The sequence below is a fragment of the Protopterus annectens genome, chromosome 17.part0 (genome assembly GCF_019279795.1).
Source record: "Protopterus annectens isolate FY-2018-M chromosome 17.part0, PAN1.0, whole genome shotgun sequence".
Lineage (NCBI taxonomy): Eukaryota > Metazoa > Chordata > Ceratodontiformes > Protopteridae > Protopterus > Protopterus annectens.
This window is the reverse complement of record NC_056751.1, coordinates 19023061-19048912: the sequence shown is the minus strand read 5'-3', so window position 1 is coordinate 19048912 and position 25852 is coordinate 19023061. Positions and strand designations below refer to the sequence as shown.

Here is a 25852-nt window from a genome sequence, read left to right as displayed (position 1 = left end):
GGTTGCCTCCCAGCTGGCGACTCTTAATTTGGTAGTAAACTCCTCCATGTGGCTCATTTCTTATGCAGCCGATGGTGTGAGTAGGGCTGCAGGCACAGGCATGGCCTTAAGAAGGCATCTTGGATGCGGTTATGTAACTTTGCGGAACCCTTCAGGGCGTCTTTCACCAACACCCCCCTTTGATGGTTCCACTCTTTTTGGACCACAGGTGAAGGATACCCTTACCAGGTGTGAGCAGGAAGGCAAGACTCCCTCTGCTGTGGGAGTCTGCTTTTCCACTCCTTCTAGACCGTATCCCAAAGGTCAAAAGAGTGGGAAGATGCGGTTCCGGAAACCCCAGGGAGCTGTGCCTGACACACGTGGTGACTTTCCCTCCAGGGGCAGAGGAGGGAACAATGGACGCCGCCCTCGGGGCAGAGGGGGTCCACAAAATCAGGGCAACAGAGAATCATTCTCTGACAAGCCCTTCCAGCATCCCTGAGGTGTTGCCCGGCTGTCCACCTTCGGAGGCAGTCGGGGGAAGATTATCGCTGTACCCAAAAGCCTGGCAAAGTATAACAAAAGACAAATGGGTACTGTCTATCATATCCGAAGGCTACAGAATCCCCTTCTTTTGCACCTCCTACATTCCAAACAAATCCCTTCCAGATGTTCCACCCAATCTAAGGGATCAAGCAGTTCAAGAAATATCAAAACTGCTAACAAAAAGAGCCATCCAGCCAGTCCCAGCAGACCAGCAAGGATCCGGAATTTACTCAAGGTTCTTTTTGGTACCGAAAAAGACAGGGGACTGGAGGCCCATTCTGGATCTCAGCAGACTAAACAGGCCTGCTCAAAGAATGAAGTTCCGGATGGTCATGCTTCAGTCCATTTTACCCTTTCTGGGTCAGGACAATTGGATGTGCTCCATAGATCTTCAGGATGCGTACTACCATATCAAAATGGACAGGCACTCCAGAAGATTCCTCCGCTTCCAGCTGGGAGCCAGTCATTATCAGTTCAGAGCTCTGCCCTTTGGTCTCACCACAGCCCCCAGGGTGTTCACCAAATGTTTGGTAGTAGTTACCACTCACCTGAGACGGCAAGGATTCCAGGTGTTTCCATATCTAGACGACTGGCTCCTCACTGCTACCACTAGGCATCACCTGCTGCGAGCCAGAGAATACACCATTCGAACTTGCGCCAGACTAGGTATCACAATAAATTTCAAAAAGTCTGCATTGCTGCCTTGTCAATCTATTACTTTTATAGGCGCAAACATTAGACAGAGTGTTAGACATTCGCCGACATGTGCAGGTCTTATTAGGATGCAAAAAAATTCAGGCCAGATTCGTCCTAAAAACCTTAGGTCTCATGGCAGCGGCTATCATACTAGTCCCCCTTGCTCGCTTTCATATGAGGATTCTTCAGTGGATGCTCTTCACCCAATGGTCCTTTCAGCAACTTCCAATGTCTTACATGATAATGATCACACAGACATGCAAAAACCAACTTGCTTGGTGGATGGTTTCCCCATCAATACCCCAGGGCAGAACATTTGTTCTTCCTCCTCCAGTGGCTACGGTGACCACGGATGCCTCCCTGATTGGGTGGGTGGGGGCATTTTCAGGGCAGAACAGTCCAAGGCACCTGGCAGCCTCACGAGTACCATCTGCATTTCAATGTCTTGGAGATGAGGGCCGTGCTTTTGGCGTTGCAAGCTCTTCAGGACTCTCTTCCCACCGGGACCATTGCAATTCAGACAGACAATATGTCGGTAGTGTGGTACATCAACAAGTAGAGCGGAACCAGGTCCTACCCCCTATGTCGAGAAGCACTCAGACTCTGGCAGTGGGCGATCTCTTCCCAACGGTTTCTGATAGCAGCGCACATCCCTGGGAAGTCCAACGTTATAGCGGACAGGCTGAGCAGAGCAATTCTCATGCCTCACGAGTGGTCTCTCAATCAGACAGTGGCGGACAAAATCTTCCGCAAATGGGGTCAACCTTGCTGCGACCTTTTTGCCACCCCTTTCAACAGCAAGTGCAATCATTTTTTTTCTCTCCTCCCTCTTCCCGGACACTTCCCCAGAGACGCTCTAGTTCACGATTGGCCTCAGGGACTTCTTTATGCCTTCTCTCCTTTTCCCTTGATTCCCAAACTAATACAGAAAGCTACCGCATTGGGATGCAAGATGAACCTCATTGCCCCTTACTGGCCTCGACAAATTTGGTTTCTGTTCCTGCATCATCACCTTTTGGATCAGCCCTGGATTCTGGACCCAGGTCCAGATCTCCTGATCCATCAGTCGGGCGGGCTGCACCAATCTCTTCAGTCTCTCCAGCTCACTGCTTGGTTGCTCCACTTCTGACCTTAGCCAGGCTTCCGAACATCTCCCACTCGGTGTGTGAAATCATCTTGTCATCGCATAAGTCTACCACTAGAAAGACTTATGCCAGTAAGTGGAAATGTTTTTCTTCCTGGGCAGAGGCTAAAAGTATAGACCCTTTTTCAGCCCCTATACACAACATTTTGGAATTCCTTGTGGAACTCTTCCATGCTGGGTCCGCTTCCGCTACAACTGGGGTTCAGTTAGCTGCAATTTCAAATTTTCACATTGGCCTTTCGGAAAACAATATCATGTCTCATAAGATTTGCAAAGCCTTTCTCAAAGGAACCACTCTGCTCAGGCCCCCAGTGAGAGATCCTCCACCACTGTGGGATCTAAATTTGATTTTAGCTTCTCTAATTTTGCTCCCCTTCGAACCTGCAGCTTCTTGTTCCTTGAAATTCTTGTCTTGGAAAACCCTTTTTCTGGTAGCTATTACTTCAGCCAGAAGAGTTTCGGAACTACAGGCTCTTTCCATCCGTCCCCCATACCTGGTGTTCCACAAAGACAGGGTTGCTCTTAGGACTAATCCGTCCTTCCTTCCTAAGGTCTCTTCAGAGAGTAATTTGAATCAGTCCATAGACCTTCCTGTGTTTTTCCCTAACCACTCCAACAGGGCCGAATATAAGTTGCATCAGTTAGATGTTCACAGGCAGCTACGCTTTTATTTGCATAGAACCAAAGACATTAGAAAATCAGATCAACTTTTCCTATCTTATGCAGTAGGTAAAAAAGGTCTTCCGGTCTCCAAAGTATCTTTATCCAGGTGGTTGACTTCTGTCATCACATTCATATATCAACTGAGGAATAAAGAATTGCCAGTTAAACCGAAAGGTCATTCCACCAGAGCTTTAGCTACTTCAGTGGCCTTTCAGGCTAGGTTGCCCATTGAATCTATTTGTGCTGCAGCTACATGGGCCAACCCGCATACATTCATTGCACATTACAAGTTGGATTTGGCTTCCAGGAGCAGAGCTGATTTTGGTTCCACTGTGCTGAAGAGTCTTTTCCGATGAGCCACCCAGGATTTTAGGTGCTAGGGACGCTGTCCCAACCAGCAAGAATGAAGGTGAGATAGACAACTTAACATAAAGAAGTTATGTACCTACCATAATGTTCCATGTTAGTTGTCTTCTTCTCGTCTTCTTTCTTGCATCCCACCCTCCACCCCCCTATCCTAGTGGACCTAGAAGAGTTCTTCTTGATTCTTCACTGGCTGAGTCTTCTCTGGCTATTACTTTCTGACTAGTAGTCTCTCCAGTAGAATTTTGGCATTCTAGGATAGGATTCCTTTATTGTTATGTCTGCAGTTAGACTTACCAAACGAGATCTGGGTATCTAGCGTCAGGCATCATGGGATATAGGGGGGGGGCCTCGAGCCAGTAAGCAGCTCTCGAGCTTTTGAAGATGGCCGAGTCAGAGCCGAGGATCGGCTCCGAGCCCAACCAGCAAGAAAGAAGGCGAGAAGAAGACAACTAACATGGAACGTTATGGTAGGTACATAACTTCTTTTTCAACATCATGTTAATCATGAATTAACTAATCTTATAATGGAATTATTAGAAATAGTTTTAAGTAATAATTTCTTAACATTTAATAACAATATTTCTTGCAGAAAAAGGGCATTGCTATGGGGTCACCATGCGGGGGCGCATATGCAAATTTAGTTAGGGCATTCTGGGAGAAAAATTATGTTTTTAATAGCGAATATAATACGTTTATCAAATCTTATCACCAGTTTCAGGATGATATCAGCATCATTTGGACTGGTACAGTAGATTTTTTGAATAAATTTTTGAAACAAGTAATTTTTTAACATTTACATGGAATATTAATAATTATAGTATTAATTATTTAGATGTACATCTCATGAAAGATACTGAAAATGGAGCATATACTGCAGTCATTCATAGAAAAGAATCCTGTTGTAATAGTTTTCTACATTACAATAGTTGCCATCCAGAACATCAGAAAAGGTCCGTAATAAAGGGGCAATTAGATAGAGCTGCTCAGATGGTGACCAATTTTGAACAATTCGAAATAGAATGCGATTTCTTGCATGATTTGTTCATTAATAGGAACTATCCAGTGGCATTAGTTGATGTTTTAATACTTGAAGTTACTAAAAAAAGATTAAGCGGACACTTCAGGCCCATTTTACAAAAGCGAAATGAAATAGGTGATGTCAGTAATGTATCAAATATCAGAACAAATAGCCAGGATAACATAATAATAAATGAAACTACTAATAATGATGGAAAGAATGAATTTTCAAAAGCTTTAGTAATTACTTTTTCTCAAGAACATCATATAATTAGAGAAATAATTATCAATAATTGGGCAATACTTATGGAGGACCCACAATGTAAAAAACATATAGGAGAAATACCAAAGATTATTTATAGAAAAGGGAAAAGTTTCAAGGACATATTAAAAACAGGAATCCACTTAAAAAGTAACAAAATTAAAGGAATGAGTAAATGTGGAGCCTGTAATTGGTGTTTTAAAGTTAGAGTGGGAGACTTCTTCCATCTCAGGAAAAAGAAATACTATTTGAATGGAAAATACAATTGCAAATCTAAAGCAGTAGTATATCTAGCCATGTGCAATTCCTGCCCCATATTCTACATAGAAAAAACAGAGAGAGCTCTAGCACAAAGAATGTATGAGCATGAATATGCTATTAAGAGAAACAAATGTAATAATGCGCTAGCAAAACACATTAATGAATATAGAGACCATCAACTTTCTTTTATAGCAATAGATCATGTAGAAGTAGAAGATAAAAGACATTGGGGCTTATTTTTAGAACATAAAGAATACAATGACAGATTAGAACACAGGCCGATACATGACCAGGTATAAATGAACATAGTTTAATAGCTCCTATTTTAAAACTAAAGGCATTAAATAGAAATAAAATAATAGATTGCGATATTGTAATACTTTATTTATTTTTAATATTCATAAGTAGATCATTTTTGCAATTAATTTTAACATCAATTTTATTCATGTCTTTTAAATGTTATAAATTAATATACAAGTCCATTATGAAGCTGATATAATATATAATTGATTATATATAACAATATATTTTTATTGCTATATTATATATAGATATGAGCGCAAAAATTCATAAGCTGTTGAATATGACATGTATTTGGGGATTTTTATAAAACATATTTATAATACATATTTTAAAAAAATATATTTATGTATTTATAAAACAAAATATAATAAAATTCTTTAGCATAGTATTTTATTAAGCACACACACATTAACATTGTAATAGGTATATACGCATAAGCATTTGTTTGACTTTTTTTATGCTCATAACATGTAATACATGAAAATTATGTGTTTTGATGCTCTTTGGCCGCTGTTTAGATTAGATTTGTTTTATTTTAATCGTAGATGCAGAGGCATGCTTAAAATCTAGTAGAGTCACGTGTTTCCTTTTTTATGAATGAGGTTTAGTATAAAAGGAAGTGATGTCACTTGATACGTTGTCTGAGGAAGTTTAATGCATATTAAACAAAAGAGCTTACTTGTGGATTACTTGTGGATTATAGAGAAACTTTTTCATTGTTTTAATACAACTTAGTGTTCAAATAAATACTTATTTTTCCAGTTTGGTGGCTCTTCGCCTGACGTCCGTTTTTACAGTTTGTTTAGTTTTGGTTTGACTGTATTATGTATATTTGATGTAAAATGCTTCCTCCAACACCATTAACATATACTACAGAAACTTTGAAACATTAGCCAGAGGAACTATTTTTCATCAAAAATATATATAAACATAATGTAGTACTTAAAAAAAGTAAGTAAAACACAACAATTTGACAGCCCATTCTCTAAGTGCAACAGTGCCCTCCATGGTGTGTGTTAATGTGTACATGGGTGTACAGGTCCTCCGCCTGTGGCGTTGAGCCTCATAACACCCCTGGGCGGTTAACACACACCCTGTAGGACATTATTACGTATATAATTATCAGCTACTGTAAAATACTTAGCGACCTACTTACCTATCTCATCTCTCAACTCTGCTGCCTTCAACTCTTCTGAGTACATCAAAACTCTTGATCTACTACGCCTGTTTCACCTCACCTACACTTCCTTAACAGAAAACTTTGTGTAAATGAACATTAGTTCTATGCCTCAGGATGTATGAATCATATCTATTGAAACTAGTCTTACAAAATTACTTACTCAATCTTCTGTATGACTACCTATGACTAGAAAACTAAAATTATTTTTGAAATGTAGCTAATCTGTTTTTATGTACTTGAAATGTTATGTATTGCTGTCTTTTTTTTAAATGTTGTATCTGTCTGTAATATCTACAATGTAAACTATGTATCACATTTGTATTGCATTTTGGAGCTTTTCTGAAAAAGGGCACATGTCCAGATGGACTTTCCCGGTTAACAAATGTAAAATAAAATAAATAAATAAAATTATTTTAATGTATGTTTTTGTGGAGACTTCCTCTCAAACTCATTGTAAAATATTTAATCTGTTGCAGGGCTTTCTCACCTTATATAGAATTACGCAACTACTGTTTAAATGTTTTTGAATCTGTTGTGGAGCTTTTCATCTTGGGCCTTTGCTGAAAATGTGCCATTGCCTCAGTCGAACTTCCCGGTTATCAAAAAGATAAATAAATGAACTAAAATAAACAGTCTTGCAGGACATTGCTGGCTTGTAAAATGTGTCTTTAATTTTCTGTGTACTGACTGGATAGCAGGAATATTTCATTCTTTGCCTAAACAATATCGTAACCAGTACATTTTTCAAACAAGTAAGATTAACAGCAACACATAGTACATTATTATCAATGCTACACAACATTTGTTGTCTAACAGAACTTTATTCTTGTGTGTCATCTTCCCATAAAGAAGCACAGAAGTCATTACACAACCCAAGTACTGACCCAAACTAGCAGAGAAATACTAGAACAGTCTAATGGCTTCTGTATGTGTAAAGCTACCAAATGGCATAGCATTTAATATACTTTCTTTGATGCCAGAAATATCAGAAGGCTGTGGATTCTTTGTTGATACCATGCATGCATTCATATTCAAATGCTGACACTGCACTAAAGCATAAGGGATGCTACACTCCTGAGGTGCTGTTTCAGACATGATAGATTAAATAGTGGTCACATCTGCTTGAATTGATGGCAATTTAGATGTATGCTAATGGTTCTGTGACACTTTTCAGAAAAGGCAGGGGATTTTTAATTGACATAAAAACTTAACAACATCAAATAAGTCGGCATGTAAAGATTATAATATCAGTAAAGTAGGTTGAAAGGACCATTTCATATTATACAGTAAAGCTGTACAACTTTCTTGCCATTTTCTTTGTGTAGACATTCTAAAACCACAATTGTCATGTTTTTGGGCTTGCACCTGTCACCCCTGGGCTTCCGGATATTGGCAAAGGCTCTTGCCACCCCCATAGTGCCTTTTTTAGGCAAGGCTCAAATTCTAAACCTACCACCCTAAAACACAAAAAAGGAAAAAAACTAAGGGTAATGCTGCTCAATGCCAGAAGTCTCAACCTCAAGATGCACGCACTCGAGGCCCTTCTCAGTATGGAGAACATCGATGTCTGTGCTGTGACTGAAACCTGGTTCAAGGCTCCTGAGAGCACCCCAGCACTATCAGGTTTCACCTCATATCATGTGTTCCGGCCCCCAAAATCCGGACAACACCAAGAAAGGAGGGGGGGTGTCCATATTCATAAAGGACACACACACCTCAAGGTTGGTGGCAACGCACGATGCATCGGAGACCATCCAGGTGCAATTAACCATAGGCAAGACTGCTCTGCAATTTGTAGCATGTTACAGGCCACCCTCTCAAACTCAGGAACCTCACATGGCCTTCCTGAAAACACTGGAGGGGATAAATGTATCTCCAAATACCATCATACTAGGTGATTTCAACTACCCTAATATAGACTGGGAACACTATTCAAGCCCAAACACTCTAGCCCAAAGGTTCCTGGAGTTCATAAACTCAAATGCCATGGAACAACTAGTCACCATCCCCACAAGAGGAGAAAACATACTTGATCTCATCATCACGAACATGGGATCAGAATGTTCAACACCGGAAGTATACCCCTCACTGGTGAGATCAGATCATAAACTAATCTCGCTGGAGGTCCTCATCCCGCCGGCACCTGAAATAAAAAAGACCACAGTGAAAAACTTCTCAAAAGCCGACTTCACACTTCTAAAAACTAGTGTGGTCTCCTTTAAGGCCCCTGAGCCAGTGGTAAACATTACTCAAACCGCTGAATCACTTACAAATGCCTTCTACCAGCACCTACAGGACTGCATAGATCAGGCAATCCCAAACAAAACTAAGACTCTTTGTACCAAAGGCAAGCGTCCAGTCTGGTGGACCCCAGCCATAAACAAGCTCTACAACAAAAGGAGGAAGCTACTACAAGATAGAGCAAAATCCTTGAAAGGTAAGACACCTTTGATCATTATAAGTAAAAAACTAAGAGCTCTCATAAAATCATCCAAGGCAAATTTTGAGAGAAAAATCGCCAAGGACTCAAAAGACAATCATAAAGCCTTCTTTAGCTATGTTAGAAACCTAGGAGGAAACTCCCAGATATGCTCAGAATTAGTTCAAAATGATGTGAAGATTACTGAACCTACACACATTGCCAACATACTGGCTGACAGGTTCAGTGCAAACTTCTCCCTTCCCCAAAGGAGAGATATCTAGACCGGAGGATTGTAGGCCCGCCGCAAACATCTCTAACGCCCAGGTGAGAACTGCTCTCTCCAAGGCAAAAACACAGCATCCATGGGACCGGATGGTGTCCCCGGCTGTGTGCTCCACGAACTCAATGAGGAATTAAACCCGCAGTTAGGACAGCTGTTTAATCTTAGCCTCACCTCAGGATACGTACCCAAGGAGTGGCGCACAGTGACTGTGGTCCCACTTCATAAGGGCGGTGCCTCCACCGACCCTGGAAATTACCGTCCCATTAGCTTGACAAGCCTTATCTGCAAAGCCATGGAGAGGATCATAATGGAACTCATAAATAAAGACATAGGGAACTTGCAGACTTTGGATCCATCCCAGTTTGGCTTTGTCAAAGGCAGATCATGCCTCTTAAACTTGGTTGACTTTTTCGAAACAGTCACCAAGGCCATTGATGAGGGCAAGGCAGTCCATACAGCCTACCTCGACCTGGCAAAGGCCTTCGACACAATACCCCACTCAGGTATCATCGAAAAACTCATCAGCTTAAATGTTAACCCATACATCACAAGATGGGTTGCAAACTGGCTAAGTGACAGAACCCACAGGGTCAGAGTTGCTGGCGCCATGTCAGACTCAAAGCCTGTCACAAGTGGTGTCCCACAGGGCTCAGTCCTGGGACCACTCTTGTTCGGCATCTACTTTTCTGAAGTACAAACAAACACAGGAGGGTTATGGCTGACAAAGTTTGCAGATGACTGCAAACTGGGCGCCATAGTCGAAAACACATCCGACACAGATATCCTTCAGAAGGGCCTCACAGAAACGGATAACTGGTGCCAGAGCCATGGCCTAAAGTTAAACACCAAGAAATGCATAGTCATACCATTCGGGAAAAACAAGGTTACCCCTAGCTACCATATAGGTGGCAATCCACTGAGCACAGAAGAAGTCATCAGGGATCTGGGGACTCAGGTTGACAGTAACCTTTCGTTTGACACTCATGTTGCCAAAGTAGTTAGGAAAACCTTCTACATTGCCCACCTGATCATGAAGGGATTCACATCTAGATCTAGGGAGGTCATCGTCCCCCTGTACTCATCACTCATTAGACCTATGATTGAGTACAATGCCCCATTCGGTATGTATCTGACCCGACACCTGCAGCAGCTGGAAAGGCCCCAAAAGTTCCTCACCAAAAGGATAAAGGGTCTCAAAAATATGTCTTATGCTGCCAGACTGAAAGAACTCCAGCTCTTTTCAGTCGCATACCGCTTGCTCAGAGGTGACCTGTGCCTGACATATAAGGCCATGTCAAACCCAGATTTGATGAATATGCTTCACCTCAAAAAATCTAGATTCCTCAGAACTACAAGGGCGGGAGAATTAAACCTTGACACGGTTATTAATAGAACGTGCTGGAGGGACAGATTCATCACCCAGAGACTCCCTATGCTGTGGAACAAAATCCCGGTACATGTGAGGCAGAGCTCCTCGCTGGCCTTGTTCAAGAGGAATCTTGACCAATGGATGGGAGATCACAGATATACCCCAGGGATTACTTCAGTGTCACTGCTTGACAGAGGCACAGCAAAATAATAGGCATAGTTTTCTTCAAACTAAAGGGGTGGCGAAAGCCACATAACTATGGGCTAGGCTTATAAATGCCCTTGGGCAGATAGCCTAGTATGAACCTATGAACCTATGAGCGGACACAGTTGAGTTCTGCCTTCTGTCTTATTTTCATTTGTTCCATAATTATATTAAATGATCATGTGTGTCGATCCCTGTCAAAAATTCCACAGTTACTAATCTAATGATGATACAGTAAATTACATTAGGCAATTTTACCAACTTGGAGTGAAGATAAATTGTATAATACACCAGCATGAAATGATTTTCTGGTGTGAATAACATCCTTTTTTGTGCCCCCCCCGCAAGAGCTGACCATCAACTACTACAGGGAGCTTTTCCTCATTAACTGGAACTTGTCAGACCCAACAAACCTCCGCGGACTTTCTCTGACGCATGTTCTGGGCCTATGAAAAGACTGAGGTACCCTAATGCATTATCATATTGCAGCCAAAGATGATTTTTTTATATGCCCTAAATTCCCAAGCCCTTGAACACACCCATAACATGTAGGCATGGGACGGCTGGTATGTCACCACCTCCCTACTGGCATTGTCCCACTGTGAGTCCCAAGCCTCTGCCAGAGATCAACCATGAGATGTATGTGATTGTACTCCCCCACCCAGGATGGATACTGAGGATGGATTAACACTTTTGTAAGTCACTTTCTCCTATTGTACAAGTCACTTTCCACAAAAAAAGGTATGTTTTAATTATAAAATAGATCATAATATGATTACGAGTATTGCTTTTTTTCTCTATATTGCTGATTCATGTCTCTGCTTGGATAGCTTGGTCTTTGAAGAACAAGTCCTGACTGAGATCTCTCTTCATCTGAGCAAGTCTAGTATTTTGTGTTCTTCCTGTCATGGTAGTTTTGGTTATTCATGCTGAAACATTATTGGTGAGGCAGCAGAGATGTATGATAATTGTATACACTTTATTTTGTATATTGCCACAAAGCACAGTTAAAAAACTCAATGATTTATTTCTATAGTTTTCTGGAATGTTGTCGTCATTAGGTCTTTTCAGTAAGCTTTTCCTAATCCATCTGCAGTTACTGTGTGCCACTGTTGATCTGTAAACTACAGACTAGAGTTGCCCTTGAGAGTGGGGGTTGTTGTGTAATGGTAGAGATGAGTCTATCGACCAGCCAACAGGGATACAAGAAGTTCTGTGGTGCACCTTCTTTCTTTGTGTTCGTTGGAGGATTTGCACCTTTCTCCTCACCCTCTGGTAGCCTACAAGCATACTACCAAGGCAGGGCCTATATTACCAGCATATGGGTGCATGTTTCTACAAACTTTTCACTGGCTAGGGTGTTGAGTACTGTTTGGCAGGTTACAGTGCTCAGCACTGTTTGGTAGGCTACGGTGCTTGCTGACTGCATGTGCTTGTGCTGTTCAGACCATCACTCAGTCATCTGACAGGTGATGTTCAATCAGCAGGACATGACTACATCACTCCTCTAGTACAAACGAGCTGGTATTGAATGCTCTCTTCTCTCCCTCCTTGGAAATTCTCCAACACCCTAGGCCTGCTGTGGAAACTCAGGTTGCTGAGACTGTAGTCAGGGATCCACCCCTTTGCACCACTGAACCATCTGGAAAACTGCCTAACTCAGACTTAGTTTATGAGACTTAAACTTTATGGAAGTTTCTCTGTAGGCTACATTTGTTATTTAGCAGTGTTTTTAATAATTTCACAGGAACTGCCAAAGAGCTATAACACTGTAAAGAGGTTGTACTGTATACATCTTTGAGAAATGTTTACAAGCGTAAATTAATAACTTTGCAAAATTTGTTTACAATACACATTGATTATTGCAGGACGCACACTGGATGCACTGTATGACTTTGCTAATTGCTCTGGATTCCATCTAATATTTGGACTAAATGCCTTGCTTCGTAAAACCGACTTAACATGGAACAGTTCAAATGCAGAAGAACTTCTGAATTACTGTGCCTCCAAACAATATAGCATGTCATGGGAACTTGGCAATGGTAGGTATTTTTTTTCTGTAGTCTGTCCAGCTGTGTAATATTTGTAACATGACAACAGTAAATTTCCATAATCTTTCTTGCTGCATCCATTTTTGAAATAACTAGGGGTGACTACTTTACTGAAACTGAAATGTTTACATTTGTATCTGTAACAAGAAATTATGAAGAGAGAAAGAGAGGATAAACTTCTGTTTTATTACAGAATGTTTAAAAACGTAAAATGAGGGGTGTAGAATTCAGTGAAGAGAGGATTAGATATAAAAAGGATGAAGGTGAGGCACTGAGGGCTGTTTCTTCAGCCAACATTTCTGCTTAAAAGAGAACCTGACCATGGAGCCATGACAGTGGTATTGGGCTAGGATGGTAATATATGAATTTCATTCCAGTTAATGCTCTTGCCTGTAAAAGTTTTGTAAGTGGGGTAGGTTTGTGGTCTTAACAAGCCAGACTTCACAACTGCGGAGACAGATGAATCTTAGAAGAAATGTTAATTTTGTTTGTTGCTAACTGTAAATGACATTCTTGAAGCAGATTATTAGTGGAGTCAGACTGTTAAAAAAGTATCTTCCTTTTATATTTACTGTGAGATGGTTGAGAACATTAAGCAGCATCTGGGAAGGGTAGTTTCAAATGAGTGCTGAGTTGGGCTCTTCAACAGAAAAGCTGAGTGGGCTATATTGTTTGTATATTTAATTTATTAAATGAGTAAACCCACCACACACAAATGTGTTTTAACAAGTGGAGCCCAGGAGCACTGTCTGGTTATGTGACTAGACAGTGTAGAAGCGGAGACTTGGTTGAATCAAGCTCTGGTCTATACAGTGAAGTTAACTTTGCATTGTACTGCCATACATTTCATTGCTGGTTCTCACATGTGTTTATAAGATCAGGACATTTACTGATTTATGTAAAACCATACCGCAACAGGCAAATTTCTTCTTAATGTTAGTCGTGTACCCTCAACAACAGACCAATTAAGAGTTATAATTCCATTGACTGGTTCCTGGAAGGGTACAATGAGGCTGTCTGTGCTGGTGCCACTGATTGTTTAGTAGTACAGCTGCATCATCTCTGTTTCTCATAGCTGTTTCTATCAGCACTAGTTAAAAAACAGCCTGGATGTAGAAATTTATGTGAGAGGAAGCTAATTATTGGCAAGACAAGGGCACAGATCTCAAGAAAGGAATTGCCCTTAAAGATTTATTTTTGCAGCAAATCCTTGTTAGCTGTTCTGTCTTCTTTGGAACATCTCAAATGTGAGAATTTGTTATCCATAATGACAGCCAAGTAATAAGGTTATTAATTAGGCCGTGCCATTCATAGCTACTTATGACAGGTAGATCTGTAGCCATGACTGTAGAATGAAGAACACGCTTGTTGTATACATAGAACTTGTAGATTTCACGCCAGCTGGCTGGAAGCACTTGTTAGCACCTATAGAGTTTTGAAACAGGCTGTAATGTGAGCATGTCCCTCGATGAGCTATACTTTGTTGATTCTCTTTCCATGCTGGTTATAGTCGAGATGTTGCAGGACACCATCCTCTTGCATATGTATTGCTTACATTCCTGATTTTCCTTTTTTGTGCACAACTGAAAGTGTGAGCTGCTGTGTTCTTTGAATCTGTTTCAATAAAATGGCAACCTGGCCAACAGATAAATTAGCAAGGCACTATTGTCTAAAATGCCAGTTCTAACACCACGCCATTATATGACTTTGTCATTGAACATGTCTCAGCTCCTCTGAAACTATGTAGTAGCAGTAATTCTTGCAGGAACAAAGTCAAAACACGCTCTCCATGCAAGGAGCACCAGTCTCTAAATAGTTTAATCAACTGAGAGGTCACTGAACTTAGGGAGATGTGACATCCCCTCTTTTGCAGCAAATGTTGCTTTTTCATAATAAAAGTATTTACACTGTAGTTTTACTTTTTACCTTCTTCACTGTAAAACTGTTGGCATAATGTATGAACTTATCATAAAACCCAATTCAGACCATCTTTTTCATACACTTTCTTGCCAGCAAAAAACAGTATACAGGAGTACTACACATTTTCCACAACATATCGCCACCGAACACATGAATGGACACCACTGCAACGTATTATTGTCTGAACTCAAGCATGATACTGTAGTAGTTTAAAAATCTGATCACTGTGTGATAACACGACTGTCACATATACTGATCAATGTACGTGGACTGGCAAAGGTTTTGTATTTTTTTTATTCTTCACAAATGGTACATCTAGGAAGTCTTTATTGAAAAATGTATATCTATCATAGCTTGATCTTTTATGCAGTTCTAATGCCCTGCATCATTCATAGTTGTTGAAATTGATTTCTAATTTTTTTTTTATGTATTTGTTAATGAGAGAAGACTACTGATCCACATAGACTAATTTCGGGCTCTGCTTGGAATGACCCTTTCCTTCCCCTTCAGTCCTCAGGCAATTTCTATAATAGCCATGATTTATTGCAGTTTTTCATCAGCGAAACCCCCAGCACACTGTCCAGCTCTTTTTCTTAGTGGCAGCTCAAGCAAATGCTCAAACGTCCAGTTAAACCCAGGTCACCTGGGTTGTACTCAGGACTTTAACCTTCTATGCCAGCAGAACTTGTGGTCAGTCCAGATATAATCAACACCCACAAATCCTTTGCCATCAGGTGTATATCCTTGGCTCAGGACTGGTTTTGTACTCAAATCATGCTGATGCTCCCACCACCCATCTTATATTTAAAAAAGTATATCTTTAAAAAATATATAGCTTTCTGAAAATATTATCCCCTGTGTGTTTGAGAAATGTACATATTTTCAAATGTATGACCATAAAAAGGCCATTTCTGCAGGAATCGTCCTTTCTTTAGGCATGTGAGTATGTTATAGATGTATGTTGTAGAGAGCAGTTTATACAGTTGCAGATGTTCTGGATTATATAAGCCATAGTACTTCTGAGAGATCAGTATGCATGGCTACTTCCTTATCCTAGCTAATGCTTCAGACCAGGTTTGTTGCAGCTCTAGTGTGGCATGTTGCACTGGTCTTCAGCAAAATTCAACTACTACCTTTCTACCCACTTGAACAACTTTTCCAAATCTTATGACCCCCACATCCCCGTCTTCCATTGCTGCACCTATTTTTGTGTTAGCAGCAAAGAGAGTGATCCTCAAATGTGTCTGAAAGAAATAAGCGATAAGAAGAAATAAGCGATAAGTACTTGACTAAGGATTAGTCATCCGCGGTGGTGGTGCTGCGGTAGCGTTGTCGCCTCACAGTAAGACGCTGTCCGGTTCGATTCTCAGGTAAAGCGTCTTCTGCGTGGAGACATGCGTGAATGGGCATACCTTCGTTGAAGGTTGTGCGTCAAGGCTGACAACTCGGCACGTAAAAATCAACTGCCAATCATTTGCGGACCGGAGATCCGCTGTGGCGACCCCTAACTGGGAAAAACCGAAAGACACATACATACTTGACTAAGGATTAGTCGATGTAGAAATCCATTTTTCACTTTCATTATACCCTACATTGTCCCTTTGACCTCAGCCGTTTGTGTCCTACCCATCAGCCATGCGGCATTTCACTTCCTCCACAAGTCCAACCCATAACCACTATAGTTTGTGTAGCAGTCAACTATGCAGGACTGAGTCAAAAACATTAATGAATTCTGAGTAGACTTCATCTATTAGCACTTCCCTGTCAATTGTTTCTGTATCTCATTTTTAAAACTAGAACATATTTGCCTAGCAGGTCCTTCTGACCATTGACCCATGTTGTTTGGTGTCCTAGAAGTAATTGTGCTCTAGAAAAACACCCAGCCTTCCTGTCAGTATTCTTTGCATGGCATTCCATTCTACTCTTGCAGACTGTGCTGGAGTAACAGGTCTTGCAATTCTCCATATTAATCAATAAGACTTCAGAGGCACACCACGACTATCAGAGCCAATCGTATATCAAAACGTTTATTAACACAAAAAACAAAATACAGAGGCCTCTGTATTTTGTTTTTTGTGTAATAAACGTTTTGATATACGGTCGGATCCGATAGTCGTGGTGTGCCTCTGAAGTCTTATTGATTGGGATTCCTTGCTTTGCTTGTTAGAGGCACTTTATCCAGAGCTGTGTTCTTTTTCTACAATTCTCCATATTACTTTTGCCCCCTGCTTTGTACAAGCTATCAGTCTTGATGCTCTTTAGTCGTCATACAGTTTCTGCACTAGCCAGTGAACTGTTGAATTTTTTTGTCAGGGATTCCTCCCTTACACAATGTCCATAATCTTGAGGACCATTGTTGAAAGTCCACCTGTTCCTGTGTTTTATTCTGTTATTTTAGCCACTTCTGTCTTTATCTTCTCCCTGTCTGACTTTGTCTGTTCACTGATCCCCCCCCCCCATCCTAGCATGGCACGCTTTTCTCATTTTCTTTCAGGAAGATCAAACCAAACTATTCATTCAGTGCCTGCACTTTTCCCCTGCCTTCTGGGATCTCCTTTCCATCTTTGCTCAAACTGATCTTGCCTGTCTTTCTCTTCCTAATTTTTGCTACATACCTAAAAGCAAGCCAATTGATTCATGGAGGGCAGTCACTGAGTCCTATTTGTTAAAATTCAAATTGCTGAAAACCGCTTTCAGCGATCGTTCACTTTAAAGTTATTATACACATACTGGGGGTCTCTCCCCACATAGGAGTGCAAGAGGAGCTTGCCCCTGCAAAAATAAAATATCCCTTTATCTCCGAAACTGTTTTTAAAGGGTTTTGACTAGCATGAATGGCTGTTGCCAAATTGACATAAATCCACGTAAAAAGCCTTTGCTTCTCTTCTTGACACCTTCTGCAACTTGCTTTTGACTTGTGTCTTTGCTGCCTTTATGTCTTCTGTTATTCTTCTGCCTGTCCCTTTGCACTGTGCATCTTCCACCTCCTGATTCACTCCTTCCCTTTTATTTTTTGTTTGCTCTGCCTTTAGCTTAATCATGAGTATCCCATTCTTATGTAGTCACATTGGCCTTCTCCTGTTTTTTAGTTTTTGCCTGTTCCTCAGATTCTTTTCCATTGCCCTGAGTCTTTCATTCCTGATCCATTCTCATAGCTTGCTTACTGCTTTTGTTTGCCTTTAGGTTCTTATTTCATCTTTGAACCTCTGCCCAGCTCAGCATAACACACCCTCAAAATCTCATATCAATATTTTTTTCACTGTATCCCCTCCCTCTTGCAGAGTAAACCACACAGTGACCTGATCATTGCTTGTAAACAGCACCTTTCACGTGTACATCACTTATCCCTTATGACTTGGTTGCGACTTTATCCAGGTTTCTTTTGCAATCCTTGTAGTACCATCTTGCAGCTGCTGGCTGAAACCCTTATGGTGCAAGATCTCTTTCGACTCCCATTTCCTTTATTCCCTGAAACTCAATCTCCCAGTCTACTGTTGATGGTTTTAGATACCCCCTATGAGAATAACCCTTTTCTTCCTACCCCTCTCATTTATCCCTCCTCTTTGGAGGTTCACAGCATACTAAATCAGTAAAATCCAAAGGGCCAGATTTTAAGACTAAAACGCAACTCCATCAGGCTTGTAACAAAGTAAAACAATGTCAGTATTTGGACTGTAGGTACCCATATGAGACTTAGAACAAGTAAGACCAAAATAAAGATGTCAGATTCAGAATCCAGGATCGTAAAAGGTGCAGACACACTTTTCTCATTATAAAATCTGTAGGTGGTCCAAGCTAAATGTTACATATCAGAATTTGTGTATAGCCAATCAGAATTAGAACAGTGTGACAAATGCATGAACATATTCTTCCAAGAGATACTTACTAAAATGCTAAACAACCTGCAGTCAGCTATAGCAGACATAACTCTGACCTCAGAAGAATATTCCCTGATATGGAGGTAACAGTGGATGTACTTCGTGTTTCACTGTTGCAGTCATCACATTTGGGTTATCCCTGCCAGGGTAGCCCTCGGCCTACCGGAATACCAGAGACTAAGTATTTCTGCGTCAGTTGCTGTCGCTTGAGGACTGACGTCAAGTTGTCAGTGGTATAAAGTAAGGCAGCCGACGCCATTACAACAGTCTTTCTTACCATGGAACCCAAAGCAGAAGCAGTTTGCATGAGTGCCAGTTGGCTGCTACCTGATTTTCATTTCCGAATTGAGGTTGAAGTCTTCTAAAGCTATGTACCCCGGTGGGGATCCTTTTTTCTTGCACTAACCGATGTCAGAAATAAAGTTAATAAGTGTCTCGCCTGTGGAAAGCAAATACCATACTGAGACTTCCACTCTTACTGTGTCACTTGTCTAGGCTCAGACCACGACATCCCCCATTGTCTCTTCTGTGCTTTGTTTAACGCCAGAACTATCCGTCGTTGGGCCTTTATTGTAGCCAGATATTTTCTTTTACACTCCTCGAATTCCGATATGGCTTCGGTAAGCCATCCAACAGCAGATCTTCTGAAAAAACGTAAAGGTAAAGACTGAGACAGACCACACAGGTCCGAACCTACCGACGACTCTTCCTTTAAGCTAGCTGTCAGTCCTCCGGTACTCAGTGAGGCGCTTTCGCAGCCCCTGATACCCGCTTCAGTTGATTCACAGGCCACTACCAAGACCCTTTTGGAGTTGTAAAAGTTGTATGTTGTAAAACTCTTCTTTGTCTCAGGATCCTGCGGTCGTCTCTACCTTGGATGGGTCTGGAGCCGCTGAGCAGGCACTGGCTTCCGAGGAAGTCCTTCACACCACCGAATCTTGACACAAACCGATGTCTTCTTTTGTGACTACCGTTCTTTCGAAAACATTCAAGTTCCTTAGGCCAAGAGTTTGTACCACACCCAAGAAACCGACTACCCACTCTCAGGCGCTTGATACCTTGCCTCAGTCTCAAATGCTTAAAATGGTGGAAGACCTTATCATGCTGATCAGGGGAATCCAGCTACCCCCTCAAAAAGGAAAAGAGATCTGTCTCCAGTAGTTTTGTCTGAACAAGAGTCAGATGAATCTGATGCATCTGACTATGAAGACATGCAACCCTCTGCACTTATGAGGATTCTGATGCAGAGGAATCCATTCCTTCAGCCTCTCCCCCAGAGGATTTTTCCTTTGGGGAAACCCTGCATACTTTAAGGGAGCATTTCCAATGGGAGAGTCAGGACTACCCTCAGTCTAAAAAGAGACTCAGTGAATTCCTAGATCTTTCACAACACAGACCCTTGGCCATCCCCCCAGTCCTGGATGTGGTGGATGATGTTCTTCTTGAATCCAGCTTGACTCCTGATGCCCTATCTCCTGCTCCCAGAAAACCAGACAGGTACTACAGAGTCCCTGACTCACACAAATATCTTTTTAAAAATCCAACAGCTGACCCTGAGGTAATTTCTCAAGGGCCTAAAGGGATTAAAGCAACCTCTGCTAAGAATCCCACCCCCTCCGACAGGGATTCCCAAACATTGGACAGATGGGGTAAAAAAGTATACACCTCAGCTACTCTTGCTATCAGGGCACTAAATTATCAGTTCCATATACTTAAATATCAGCAACATACCTTGGAACTCCTTAAACAAAAAATGTCTTCCTTTCCTGCTTGGGCAGAATCTAAGAATTTACAAGACTTAATGCATTCTGCAAGTCAAGTAACTAAACACACTTTGCACTGTGGTTTTGATGCCCTAGAAGCTTCTTGCAGGGCAGCAGTCACTGGATCTGTCATTAGAAGACATGCGTGGCTTAAGGAACAACTCCTGCCAGACCATGTCAAATTTAAATTGTTGGATGCCCCCTTGCACAAAGATAACTTATTTGGCACTAAGGCAGAAGAGGTCTTAAAAAAGATGGAAGAAAAAGCAAAATCTATGCAAACAGTTAAAGATTTCTTACAGGTCCAGCCCCCTAGGTTCAGCAGGCATTTTCCCTCTGAGCACTGGTCCTTTCCTGCTCCGAGTAAACAGTCCCAGTGGAAACAGACCCCCCCCCCCCCAAGATAGCAGCCCCAGGGAGTGCAGAGATCTAAGCAGTGGACTACTTCCACTTCAAATCCAAGGAGTTCTAAGCCACCCCCTTATGGTAAGAACTCACAATGACTCACCGCCTCCTGACCTCCCCTCTGCCCACCTTTACTTACCCATAGGAGGAAAACTCTCCTTTCACTCAAGCACCTAGGAAACGATTACCAAGGACCAATGGGTTCTGAACATTGTGTCTCAGGGATACAGATTCTCCTTCCACACTCTTCCAACCCTAAAAGGGTTCCCAGATCTTCCACCAAATCAGTGGGCAGAGGCTCAAAAGCAAATGCATTCCCTGCTCTCTTTGAGGGCAGTAGAGCATGTTCCTGCAGAACAGATAGGCCAAGGATTCTACTCCAGATTTGTTCTGGTGCCCAGAAAAGAGGGCACCTGGCACCCCATCCTCGATCTATCCATTCTAAACACATTTCTGGTGATCCCAAAATTCAAAATGCTCACCCTCCAGCAGCTGCTACCCATGCTCTCCAAGGACACCTGGCTAGCCACCCTGGATCTAAAAGAGGCCTACCTCCACATTCCTATCAGGGAATCATGCAGAAAATATCTCTGCTTCAGAGCAGGATCTCAGCACTTTCAGTTCTCTGTGCTTCCCTTTGGCTTATCTACTGCTCCCAGAGTTTTCACAAAATGCCTGGCTCTGGCCATTGCCTTTTGCAGGCAAATAAATATTCAAATGTACCCCCACTTAGACAACTGCCATATTCAGGCAGACAGCCAGGAAAAGCTGCTCAAGCACCTGGCCTTTGTAAAGAGCCTAATAACCTCCCTAGGGTACACAATCCAGAAAAAAAAATCAAAACAGGTGCCTACCCAAGTTTACCCAAAGGATAATCGTCCTGGGAGCAAGTCTGGACACAGCATCCCAGATGGCACACCTTACACCAGAGAACCAAATTTTTCCCGTCAGCCTACTTCTCTCAACTGGCCACCAGGCCCCAGGTTTCTGCAAGCTCTGGGGTTCATGGCATCTTCCATACTCCTCATTCCATATAATAGACTGCATATGAGGAAACTTCAATGGTACCTAAAGATCCTTTAGTGTCAACACTCTCAAGACCTGGAAACTCTTCTACCTGTAATTCCTTGCCTCAGAAAGGAATTTCTTTGGTGAGCAACAGCATGCTCCCCACAACAAGGGACTGCCCTTCTCCCCACACCCCGCCTCCCAGACACTCACCACAGATGCATCATACTACTCTTGGGGTGCACACCTGGATGCCAGGTGCATACAGGGCCAATGGAGCTCACAGCAAATCCCCCTGCACATCAGTCAAAAAGAGATGATGGCTGTGCAGCATGCCTTGATAGCTCTCAAACCCCTTCTCTGTCCAGGGGTCCTCCTGATCAAAACAAACAACACCACTGTGATGTGGTACATCAACAAGCAGGGAGGGACTCACTCCTACCCTCTATGCAGGCTGGCCATGACCCTTTGGCTCACAGCCTCTTCCATGCAACTACACCTGTTAGCACAATACCTACCAGGCTCTCTCAACTCCCTGGCAGACCAATTAAGCAGAAACCTTCTGGACCCACATGAGTGGCAGCTCAACAGAAGTACCTTCACCCTAATAACTTAGAAATGGGGAACCCCGAAGGTCGACCTCTTTGCCTCCAACACCAACCATCAGCTCAGCAAATTCTGTACCAGGGATCATCACTACATGGCTTAGAAAGTGGATGCCCTGTCCTTCCCCTGGGTCAACCTCTTGGTCTCTGCCTTTCCTCCCCTACCTCTCATCCCCAGGGTTCTGCTCAAAATAAGGGAGGAAAAACCAAGGACCATTCTTATAGCTCCAGACTGGCCCCGACAGCACTGGTACCCTTGCTGCACAGCCTGTCTTCACTGCCTCCTTGGCATCTTCCTCACATTCCAAACCTCCTAACCCAGAGGGAAGGGGAATTCTTGCATCCTCAATTGCAGACACTCAATTTAGCAGCTTGGCTTATTCCCTAACCCCAAACCAATCTGCTATCCTCAGTAAACAGGTTCTGGATGTTATCCGTGAGGCCAGACGCCGTAGCACCAGAAAGTCTTATGCATATAAATGGAAAAGGTTCTGCACCTGGATCCAGGCTAAGGGGGCCAATACGGCACAGCCCTCCATCCCTCTCATCCTGGATTACTTAGCTGACCTACTACACAGTGGTCTCTCTTTCTCCTCTATAAAAATTCATGCCTCTGCTATTTCTGCTCATTTTCCCACTTAGCAGCCCCTTTTCTCACACCCTTTGATCAAAAAGTTCCTCAGAGGGGCTAGCAACTTGAGGCTCCCCAGAAGGGCACCAACACCAGCTTGGGACCTTAACTTTGTCTTGGAAAAGCTCACCCTGCTTCCTTTCAAATCAGCTTTTTTCTGCAGAGCTAAAATTTCTCTCCTGGAAGACAGCCTTCCATATGGCCATCACTTCAGCCAGAAGAGTCTCTGAGCTGCAAGCAGTCATGGCTGTGGAACCCTTCATCATCTTCCATGCAGACCAGGTATCCCTCAGAACTAACCCAGCCTTCATGCCCAAGGTAGTGTCCAATGTGGCTCTCAACCAATCCATTCATTTGCCCACATTCTTTCCTAATCCACAGAACAAGGGGGAAAGGATTCTTCACTCTCTAGATGTGCACAGACAGCTCAGATACTATCTGGACAGGACTAAATCCTTCAGAAAGTCTGATCAATTGCTGGTTAGCTTTGCTACAGGGGCATAAGGCAAAGCCATCTCCAAGCAAACCATTTCCAAATGGATAGCACACTGCATCCATTTCTGCAACAAACAGCATGGTAAGCCTCCCCCAAGGGGGTCAGGACACACTCCACCAAAGCAGCCTCCACATCTGCAGCTTTCCTCAGAGGAGTCCCCACCAGGGACATCCTGGAGATTGCCACCTGGACATCTGTTCACACTTTCACCAAGCATTATCACTTGCCTCTCTTCTCCAAATCCAGGGCAGGGTTTTCCTCTGCAGTTTTGCAGGACATCCAAGCCAGCCCCTAGCTTCCTTGACTGCCTCCACCCATTTCTTCAGCTTTGGAAATCTACCCAAATGTGATGACTAACAGTGAAACACGAACATAGTACAGTTGTGTACACTTATCATAAATGTAGATCTTCGAGTGTATTCACTGTTGCAGTCCTGGTTCCCCCTCCCTCCATCCACCTTTTTCTCTTTCTCCTTTTGTTACCATTCTTCCTTGTTGTTCTCCTTTCCTTACAAGGGAAATATTGGTATTTATTTTCTATTGGTGGGGTTTTTCCACCAGAACCTGGCCTCCTACTTTGGGGGGGTCCTGACAGGTTAGGGCAAGAAAAACTGATGTAATGGCGTCAGCTGCCTGACTTTATACCACTGACGACCTGATGTCAGTCCTCAAGCGACAGTAACCGACTGTACTTTAGAACTTGCTATGCCTCAAAATTTGGAGGTGAAGATTGAGTGTTTAATTCATCTGTTACTCTTTTGGCTTTTCCTGGTTAGGAGTTGCCACAGTGGATCGCCAGTCCCCTTATGACTGGCAGTGATTTTTATGGTGTCAAGTTGCCAGCCTGGTGCCCAACCTTCAGACAAGGCACACCCACACACGCACACACCTACCTGCATGTCTTTTAAATTTCAGTCTATCGCGGGAGGACATGCAGACTCCACACAAAAGGCACTCCAGCCAAGAATCGAATCGGAGAGCTTCTTGTTGTGAGGTGACACAGCTAACCGCTGCACCATTTAATTCATTGGTAATCTTCTGAAATAGACAACACACTACAGATGTGTGGTATAAAGTGTCTAAGCAGTGATCCCATTACATGCTAATCCTTTGCAGAGCTCTTGTGGGGATATAGCAGTCATAACTGTGACTGTGGTCTGTGCTGCAGGTCACCGTAAAGTTTGACTCGAAGGTAGGAGTTCTTCATTATCTCTGGAAGTTTGCCCATAAAGATTACGTTCATCATAATTTCTGTTGCACTTCATCATCCTCATTTTTTCATCTTCATCTTCAGCTTCATTGTATCTTCATTTTCACAGACACACAGACTGTTCCAAAAGTTTTCATTTCAGCACTGATCCATTCAATGTTTAGCATACAAATGCACTTCACTGTATTTCTACTATTGAGTAATTCACAGACATCTGATTTTCTTCCTAAAAGTGATCATTCCATGGTTGATGACTATTTTTTATGATGTTACATATGAGTTATTACAGTATCATTACTCTTTATATAGACCAATATAAACTGCCAGGAATCTTATAGGTTCATAGGTTCATACTAGGCTATCTGCCCTAGGGCATTTATAAGCCTAGCCAGAGTGTGTTTGGCTTACACCACCCATTTTAAATTAATTTTGCTATGCCTTTTTTTGAGGTTAGTATACTGTGCCTCTGTCTAACAGTGACACAGAAGTGATAGCCGGGGTAAACCTACGATCTCCCATCCACTCATCAAGATTCCTCTTGAAGAGAGTCAATGTGGGACTCTGCCTAACCTGGACTGGGATTTTATTCCAGAGTGAAGGGAGCCTCTGGGTTATGAATCTGTCCCTCCAGCATGTCCTATTTATTTCAGTGCTGAGGTTCAAGTCTCGAGCCAGTAGCTCGATGGGATTTGGATTTTCTGAGGTGCAGCATGTCCATTAATTCCGGGTTGGACATGGCTTTATACGTCAGGCACAGATCGCCTCTGAGCAGGCGGTATGCCACTGAGTAGAGCTGGAGTTTCTTTAACCGGGCAGCATATGGCATCTGTTTGAGCCCTTTGATCCTCTTGGTGAGGTACTTTTGGGGTCTTTCCAGTTGCTGCAGGTGTCTGGTAAGGTACATCCCAAAAGGGCATTGTACTCAATTATGGGCCTGATGAGGGATGAGTAAAGAGGCACGATGACCATCCCTGATCTAGATGTGAATCCCTTCATGATTAGGTGGGCTATATAAAATGTTTTTCTAACCACTTTGGCCACGTGGTTGTCAAATGAGAGATTGCTATCAACTTGGGTCCCCAGGTCCCTAATGACTTCTTCTGTACTTAATGGATTACCACCTATGTGGTAATTTGTGGGCACTTTGTTTTTGCCAAAGGGGATGACTATACACTTTTTGGCGTTTAGCT

General features: G+C 42.4%; 1 protein-coding gene across 1 annotated transcript in view; it reads left to right on the top strand.

Annotated features, from left to right (window-relative positions):
• Nucleotides 1–25852, top strand: part of HPSE (heparanase) — a 729461-nt gene that overhangs the window by 307981 nt on the left and 395628 nt on the right. Inside the window, exon 4 of the mRNA XM_044059588.1 lies at nt 12564–12737. Within this exon, the coding sequence (XP_043915523.1) occupies nt 12564–12737 (174 nt within the window). The remainder of the gene's footprint in view (nt 1–12563; nt 12738–25852) is intronic.